Source organism: Falco peregrinus, chromosome 19, assembly GCF_023634155.1.
Source record: "Falco peregrinus isolate bFalPer1 chromosome 19, bFalPer1.pri, whole genome shotgun sequence".
Classification (NCBI taxonomy): domain Eukaryota; kingdom Metazoa; phylum Chordata; class Aves; order Falconiformes; family Falconidae; genus Falco; species Falco peregrinus.
Genome location: NC_073740.1, coordinates 1,669,650 through 1,677,986, shown reverse-complemented (window position 1 = coordinate 1,677,986; position 8,337 = coordinate 1,669,650). Strand labels below are relative to the sequence as shown.

Here is an 8,337-nt window from a genome sequence, read left to right as displayed (position 1 = left end):
TGGGGCCACCGGGGAGGAGGAAGGCGACAAGGGGACGGGGCGGGCACACAGTGGGCGGGGCGTCATACCACGCCCCCAATGGGGCGGTCCCAAAACCGACCAATCGCGGGCGGGAGCGCGGCGCGGCCCCGCCCCCGGCCAGGATGGCGGCGCCCGGCCGCCACGTGGGTACGGGGGCCCGGCGGGTGGCGGCGGCGGGCGGGGGGAAGCAGGAAGCGAAAGAAGAAACGGAAGAGGACGCGGAAGAGGATGCGGAAGAGGATGCGGAAGAGGAAACGGAAGAGGAAACGGAAGAGGAAGCGGAAGAAAAAGAGGCCGGGGCGTTGCGGTCCGTGTTCCCTCGCGACCCCGCGCTCTTCGGCGATGCATTCCCGGTGCAGCGGCGGTACCGGCTCTGTGGGCGCGTCCTGCGCATCGCGCAGCATCACGGGCCGCGGCTGGGCCCGGCCGGCGCCGTCTGGGAGGCGGTACGGGGGGGGGGAGGGGCGCCGGGGGTGTGGGGATCCTGGGGGGCACTGGGGGGTGGGGGGGGCACTAGGGGCTGGGAGGATCCTGGGGGGCACCGGGGGTGGGGGGGAACCCGAGGGAACGTGGGACACTGAGGGCCGGGGGGGCCACCGGGGGGTGGGGGGGCACCCCAAGGGAATGGGGCAACCCGGGGGCTGGGGGGACACACCGAGGGTGAGGGGCACCCCAAGGGGAATGGGGGATCCCAGCAGGTGGGGGGGATCCTGGGGGGCAGCAGCGGGTGGGGGGATCGGGGGGCACCAGCAGCACTGGGCAGTGCCAGGGGGGACCCTGGGAAGATGGGGGCCCTGAGGGGGGGCCACTAGGGAGGCAGGGTGATCCCTAAGGACCCCCCAGGCAATGGGGGGGATCCCCCTGGCAGAGGGAGGGGGGCTCTCTGCGCCCAGCAGCCCCCTGGGTGCCCCAGGCAGGGTGGTGCGGGGGTGGGGGGCAGTCCCCACACTCCCCCCAGCCCCCCCGTGCCCGCCAGGCCCTGTCCCCTGTGCCGGTTCCTGGGGGAGCAGCGCTTCGATTTCCGGGGCCGGACGGTGATTGAGCTCGGTGCCGGCACCGGCATTGTTGGCATCCTCGCTGCCTTGCTGGGTACACATGGCGGGGGGCACCTGTGGGGCTGGGGGATGCACCTGTGGGGCTGTGGGGGACATCTGTGGGGCGGGGGGGGGGGGGGGCGGCACCTGTGGGGCTGGGGACACACTGTGGGGGGCATCTGTGGGGCGGGGGGGGGTGGGCACCTGTGGGGCTGGGGGGCGACCCGTGGGGAGCACCCGTTGGGCTGGGGGGGTATCTGTGGGGCACTCCCCAAACTCCTCTTCCCCTTCCCAGTTTGGAACTGGAAACACGGCAGGCATGAGCGGCTACTGTTTATTGGGATGGGGAGGAGGGGTTAGGGGGTGGGGGGATATACAGAGGGGTGACCCGCCTCTGTGACACACACACTCCCCCGTTTTTAGGAGGGGATGTCACCATCACGGACCAACCGGCGGCGTTGGACCAAATCCAGGAAAACGTCCGGCTGAATTTCCCGGCGGCGGCGGCGGCTCCGCAGGTGCGAGCGCTGGTGTGGGGCCGGGATGAGGGCGCCTTCCCGGCAGGGTACGGGGTGATCCTGGGCTCCGACATCGTGTACCACCCGCCCTCCTTCGCCCCCCTCCTGCGCACCCTGCGCCACCTCTGCGGCCCCCGCTCCATCGCCCTCCTCTCCGCCAAGATGCGGGGGGGGGGGCGACGGGGACCCCCGGCGCTTCTTCCACCAGATGTTGCCGCCACATTCCACATCCAGCTGTTGCAGCGGGAGCCAGAGGAGGAGATAGAGATCTATGGGGTGACCTGCCGGACGGATGGGGGGGGAGGGGGGGGCACCCCTGGTTTTGGTGTCCCCCAGCTGGGGGGGCCCTGAGGGGGATTAAAGGCTCGTCGTCGGGGGCATTGGCTCACCCACTGTGTCTGATTTGGGGGGGGGGGAGATTGGTTGGGGGCTGGGGGGGGGGGGCTCTGTAAGGGTCTGGGGGCTCTATAAGTATATGGGGGGGTGTCTATAAGGACATGGAGGGGCTCTAAGGGCCCTGGGGGGGTCTCTAAGGGACTGGGGGGGGTGGTCTATAAGGGTCTGGGGGCTCTATGAGGACCGGGGGAGGCTCTAGAAGGGCCCTGGGGGGGTCTTTAAGGGCCTGGGGGTCTCTGTAAGGGTCTGGGGGCTCTATAAGGACTGGGGGTGGGGTTTAGAAGGGGCCTGAGGGGGGCCAAGGACCTGGGGGGCGTCTGTAAGGGTCTGGGGGCTCTATGAGGACACGGGGGAGTGGGGGGGGGCTCTGTAGGCGCCTCCGAGGACCCTCTGGGGGCTTGAGCAGGTTCGGGGGGGGGTCTGCAGGGGCCGGGTGGGCTCCTGCCGTGCAGGCGGGCGGGCTCTAGGACCCAGGGAGGGACACGCCCTCTACGTCAGCCAATGGCGCGGCTCGGTCGCGTCCGCAGTGACGTCCCGAGCGCCCCGCCTACCCCAGCGGCCAATGGGCGGCCGGAGCCCGCCGTGCGCATGCGCCCTGAGCCCGTCCGGGCACGGCTTGACCCCCGGCGGTGCCCGTAGCGTCGTGACGTCACCACTGCGCGCCGCGGGCAGGGCCGGGATGCAGCGGGCGGCGCGGGGCGCGCTGCGTGCGGCGGCGTGGGTGAGCGGCGGGGCATGGGACCCCCTCCATCGCCCCGCCCCCCCCCCCCCTCCAGGGACCCCCATCGCCCCCCCCCCCCCCCCCCCGCGTCGCTTCCCCCCCGGCCTCGTGACCCCTCATCGCTCCTCCCCTCCACCCCCGGGACCGCCCCCCATCGCTCCCTGCCTCGCCCCCGGGACCCCCCCCATCGCTCCCCCCCCATCCCCGGGACCCCCATACCGCTCTGCCCCCGGCCCCCTCCCCATCGTCCCGGGGTTCCCCCCTGACCCCTCGGTGCTCTCCCGGGGGGCGTCCCGGTGCCGGCTGACGCCCCCCGTACCCCCTTACCCCGCAGGCCCCCCCCGGCCCGGCTCCTCCACGCTGCCCCCCCGGTGCTGGCAGCGGACCGGGCCGCGCTGCTGGCGCTGCGGCGGAGCACGGGGCTGCCCTTCTTGCAGTGCCGGGAGGCGCTGGAGCGCTGCGGGGGGGACCTGCCCCAGGTGGGGGTGCTGGGGGACCGGGGGGGGGGTGGGGCGGGATGGGGGTGAGGGGGGACCCCGGGGCATCCCGGGGGAGAATGAGCAGGAGGTGGGGATGGGGGACTGGGGGGGAGGTGGGGGTCAGGGCAGGAGGGGGTCGCGGGGGCATGGCAGGAGGTAGGATGGGGGACTGGGCGGGGGGGTCAGGGCAGGAGGGGGTATGGGGGGCCCTAGGGGGCAGGGATATATGAGGGTCGTGAGGGGGAGGGGATGCACCTGAGGGGGCCCCTGGAGGGGGATAAGAGGGTCCTGTGTGCGTGTGTGTGGGACACACCAGAGGGGGGCCCTGGGGGGGGGGGGGATGACACGTACCAGAGGGGGGTGTGGGGGACGATGACAGGGTCCTGGGGGGGAGACACACAGGGCTCTGGGGGGGGATAAGAGGGTCCTGGGGGCGGGTAACATGACACACCTGGGGGTGACACACACACACGACTTGGAGGGTCCCCAGAGCAGCGTCACCCCGCAGCACCACCCCCCCGCACTTGGGGTCTGCACCCCCTGCGCGGGGGACCCACTTTCCATGCCATGACCCCCCCATACCCCCCCCCACCCGCCCCTGTACCCCCCAGGCCGAGGCCTGGCTGCAGGAGGAAGCTCAGCGCCGCGGCTGGATCAGGGCCACGGAGCTGCAGAGCCGCCGGGCGCCCCCAGGGGCTGGTGGGGATCGTGCGCCAGGGGCCGCTGGCGGCCATGGTGGAGGTGGGTGACACACCTGGGGGGGGGACAACGACACACACACCAGGGACGCCACCCCCCCCCCCCTCCCGGTGACACCGTCTCTCCCGTAGGTCAACTGCGAGACGGATTTTGTGGCACGGAACGGCGAGTTCCAGCAGGTGGTGGAGCAGGCGGTGCTGAGCACCGTGGCTCTGTGCCGCACCGCGCCGCCGGGCGCCGGCAACAAGGTGGGGGCTCGGGGGGGAGGGTCCCTCAGGGGTGTCCCGGGGGAGGGAAGAGGCAGGGGACAGCGGCCATGCCGGCAGGGGGAGGGGCGCAGACCCCCATCCCTTAACCACCGACATCCCCCCATGTGCCCCCCCACAAGCCAAGGGGGGCAGGGTGGGATGGGGGGCCCCCAGCCGCTGTGTGTCCCCCCGCTTTGAGGTGTGGGGTCCTCAAGAAGACCCCCCCCCCAGCCAAGGGGGGACAGGGGAGGGATGGGGGGGGCGGGGGGGCCAACCACTGCCAGCCCCAACTTGGGATGTGGGGTCCTCAGCCAGCCCACGAAGGGCCGGGGGCTGCAGGACCACCCCCAACACCCCCCTCAGCCCCCCAGCACCCACACAGGGGCCACCACTGCCCCCCCCCCCCAAATGGGGGCAGCACCCAAGGGTGTGACAGCACCCCCTAACCCCTCCCCCTCCTCGTCTCCCAGCACCTCCTGGCCGTGGAGGAGCTGGCCCAGCTCCGGACTGAACCCGGGGGGGCTCTGCTGAGCGACCGCATCGCCGTGGCCACGGGTGAGCGCGAGGGACCCCAAAACCCACCGGGGGGGGAGTGGGGGAAATGGTAGCCCCCCCTGCGGCTACTTGGGGGTCCAGACCCCTGCAGCCGCTAATTGCGCTAATTAATTTGCAGGGAAGCTGGGGGAGAAGGTGGCGCTGCGGCGGGCGGCGTGGCTGCGCGTGCCCGAGCCGGGGGGCCACATCGCCGCCTACGCCCACGGGTGGCTACCGGCCAGCGGGCCACTAGCCATGGGCACCTACGGGGCGCTGGTGGCCTGCCAGGTGCCGGAGCCCTGGGTGGGGGGTGGGGACGGTGGAGGAGGTGGGGCGCAAGGTGGCCCAGCACGTGGTGGGGATGGCACCCAGCACCCTGGGGACCCCCCAGGATGAGCCGCAGGGGGAGGGGGAGACGCGGCTACTGGCCCAGAGCTTCTTGCTGGAGCCCGGGGTCACCGTGGGGCAGTTCCTGGGGGAGGGGGGGGGGGCTGGTGGTCACCGACTTCCTCCGCTTCCACTGTGGCGAGGAGGAGACCCCGGCCCCCCCCCGCCTGATGGGGGGGGCCCCCAGGATCGGGCCCTCGGCTGGAAGCGCCCCCCCCCCCCCCCCCCGGTGCTTTGGGGGGATGAGGCAAAATAAAGCTGTGGAGGAAGCAGCCCCTGGTTTTTTTTTGGGGGGAGGGGGGGTGATGGGGACCCCCCCCTGCCCCAGCTGTCCCTTGCATCCCCGTGTCCGTCCCCCCCCCAACAAAAACGACCACTTTTCTGCTATTTAAAAATAATAATCAGTATAAAAGGGCTGAAAATATTAAGGGGGAGGGGCTATTGGGGGGGTGTATGATGATGGGGGGGCAGGATCGGGCCCTCACTGGAATCCCCCTTCCCAATACCTTCCCCCCGCCCCCCTCCCGCCGTTTTGGGGGGGGGGGTGAGGCAGAACAAAGCTGTGGAGGAAGCAACCCCTGGGTGGTTTTTTTTTGGGGGGGGGGGCGGTGTGATGGGGACCCCCCCCCAGCTGCCCCTCACATTCCCCCCCACCCCCCAACACAAACCACCGCTTTTCTACTATTTTTTAATGATAAATCGGTATAAAAGGGGCTGCAAATATTAAAGGGGGGGGGGGGGCAATGATGGGGGGGGGGGGTGTCGTGCCCAGGACACCCCCCCAACCCCCCCCCCCAAAAAAAAAAAAACCCACGCTGGGGCTGCTTTGGGGGGCACTTCCCTGCACTCCTCCGTGGTGGGGGGCGCTGGGGGGGGGGGGGGGTGTAAGCAGGATGTGCCCCTCCCCCCGCCGGCATGGCCGCTGTCCCCTGGCTCTGCACCCCCCCGCGGCCCGCCCCCCCCCCCCCCCCCCCCCCCCCCCCCCCCCGTCGTCACCGGCCGCCTCCCGGGACAAGTAACCGGGAACAGGCCGGGCTGGAACAGCCTATCCTGGATTACTTGAACCGGGCCGCGGCCGCGGTCCCGCTGCCCCTCCCCCCCCCGGTCCCCCCCCGGGCCGCCCCCCCCCCCCCCAGGTCCCCCTGCCCCTCCCCCACCGCAGCACCGGGCCGGCCCCCTCCCGCCCAGCATGGTCACAGTGTCCCTGGGGGGGTGACACGGAGCTCGGGGAGGGGGGATGGGGTCGTGTAGGGGGACACCCCTCCCCCATTCCATAACCCCGCACCGGGGGTGTCTCTGTGCCCCTCCCCCCCCTCATGGCGGCCTCGGTTTTGCCCCTCCCCCTGCGAGTGACGGGGGGGGGGGCTTCACCGGGGTCGGGGGGGATGTGGGGGGTGACACGACAGCGAGGGGCCACACGCGCCGCCTGGGGGGGGTGGGGGGTGTGCTCAGCCCCGCCCCTCCCCCCACCCGCCCCCTCCCCCCCGCGCCGCCGCCAGGGACTCGCCCCCCCCCCCCCCCCCCCCCTCCATTTCCCCGCCCCCCTCCGGTACCTGCCGCCTCGCGCTGCCGCCGAGCCCGAGGAGGGAGGGGGGGGGGGGGGGGAAGACCCCACACCGGGTGGGGGGAGGGGAGGGGGGACACCCCACATCGGGGGGGTGGGGGGGGGGGAGGGGAGGGGGGGTGTCCGCGCCGCCCCGCACGCGCCCGCCGGAGGAAACGGGGCCGCGGCGGTTTCGAGGCCCCCCCGGGCCGGGCGGGGGGGGGGGGGGCGGGGCGGGGGGCGGTGTGGGGGAGGGGCGGCGTGGGGGAGGGGCGGCCCGCGTCCGACGCTTTGTTATTTTGTTATCGACGCCGGCGGGAGGGGGGGCGGGGGGGGGGCCTTGAAACGGCCGCGGGCGTGGATTGGCCGGGCGGCGCGAGGGGGCGGGGCCGCGGTTGGGGATTGGCCGGGCGGGCGGGGGGCGGGGCAGGGACCGTGTTTACCTCGGACGGGCCGCGGGGAGCGCGGGGGTGGGGCCCGCCGCGGGACACGCCCCTGGGGGCGGGGCTTGGGCTCGCGGGGTGTGAAACCCTTCCCACTGCAATCCACGGCTGGGGTGAGATACCCCCCCGCTCCCAGTGCTCCCCCAGTGCTCCCCAGTTCCTCCCTGTGCCCCGTCCCGTTCCCAGTGCCCCCATGCCTCCCACTGTCCCCCCTAGTGCTCTCCCCATGCCTTCCAGTTCCTCCCAGTGCCTCCCAGTAACCCCCCCAGTGCTCCCCCCATGCCTTCCAGTTCCTCCCAGTGCCCCCAGCGCTTCCTCCCTCTCTCTGCTCCACTTCGGCCCGCGGCCTAGACCCTCCCCCACCCCCCGCGACCCCAGAGTCGGGGATCGGGATCCCGGGGATCGGGGATCCGCTCCTGCCTGGGAAAATCTGGGACAAAAAAGGCGCATTTGGTGTTTTGAAGCTGGTTTTGAAATAAGAGAGGAAAAAACGCGGCGGGGGGGCCGTAACGGCGCGGGGGATCCGGGAGGGGGGGGGGGGGCGGAGTCGCTGGGATCCAGCTTGGGGGGGGGAGGGGGCAAGTGCCACGCGCATCGCGATCGCCCCCCAGGTCCCCGGGAGCGGTGGGATGAGGGGGCGCTGCTGGCGGGGGGCGGATCCATGGGGATGCTCCAGGGATGCTCCTGGGACCGAGATGCTCCGGGGACGTTCCAGGGATCGGGATGCTCCGGGGATGCTCCAGGTTACCGGGATGCTCCTGGGATACTCCGGGGACACTCCAGGGATGCTCCGGGAACCGGGATGCTCCAGGGACGTTCCAGGAATACTCCAGGAATACTCCAGGGACCAGGATGCTCCGGGGATGCTCTGGGGACCGGGATGCTCCTGGGATGCTCCAGGGAGGTTCCAGGGATACTCCAGGGACCGGGATGCTCCAGGGATGCTCCAGGAACTGGGATGCTCCCAGGATGCTCCTGGGATGCTCTGGAGATGTTCCAGGGATACTCCAGGCACTGGGATGCTCTGGGGATGCTCCAGGGATGGGGATGCTCCGGGGATGCTCCGGGAACTGGGATGCTCCCAGGATGCTCCTGGGACATTCCAGGGAAACTCTGGGGACCAGGATGCTCCGGGGATGCTCCAGGAATCAGGATGCTCTGGGGACCGGGATGCTCCAGGGATCCCCCCCAGCCCCCTGACACCCTGGAACCGGGGCAGCTCCAGGTCGTGTCGTGCACCCCCCCACCCCCCATCCTGGGGCCATCACTTCACCAAGACGCAAATAACCCCCCGGCGGGGCCCCCCTCATTAAG

General features: G+C 71.9%; 2 protein-coding genes across 2 annotated transcripts; both read left to right on the top strand.

Moving 5' to 3' along the window:
• On the top strand, positions 1–1,941 carry LOC129782856 (uncharacterized). Its single transcript, XM_055791952.1, has 3 exons — positions 1–467; positions 980–1,110; positions 1,479–1,941. The coding sequence occupies exons 1-3, from the start codon at positions 79–81 to the stop codon at positions 1,922–1,924; spliced, it is 966 nt and encodes a 321-aa protein (XP_055647927.1). The 5' UTR covers positions 1–78; the 3' UTR covers positions 1,925–1,941.
• A 575-nt stretch (positions 1,942–2,516) lies between these two features.
• TSFM (Ts translation elongation factor, mitochondrial) lies at positions 2,517–5,309 on the top strand. Its single transcript, XM_055791953.1, is given in 7 exon segments — positions 2,517–2,691; positions 3,027–3,169; positions 3,781–3,855; positions 3,857–3,910; positions 4,000–4,116; positions 4,587–4,671; positions 4,790–5,309. Coding segments are annotated over 7 exon segments (891 nt in total). The 5' UTR covers positions 2,517–2,531; the 3' UTR covers positions 5,047–5,309.
• The last annotated feature ends 3,028 nt before the right edge of the window (positions 5,310–8,337 follow it).

Excerpts from the sequence above, each read along its gene's own strand:
- LOC129782856 (XM_055791952.1), top strand. The coding sequence starts at position 79 with ATGGGGCGGTCCCAAAACCGACCAATCGCGGGCGGGAGCGCGGCGCGG. Across the intron at positions 468-979 it reads CCGGCGCCGTCTGGGAGGCG|CCCCCCCGTGCCCGCCAGGC; the intron begins GTACGGGGGGGG and ends CACTCCCCCCAG. Across the intron at positions 1,111-1,478 it reads CATCCTCGCTGCCTTGCTGG|GAGGGGATGTCACCATCACG; the intron begins GTACACATGGCG and ends CCCCGTTTTTAG.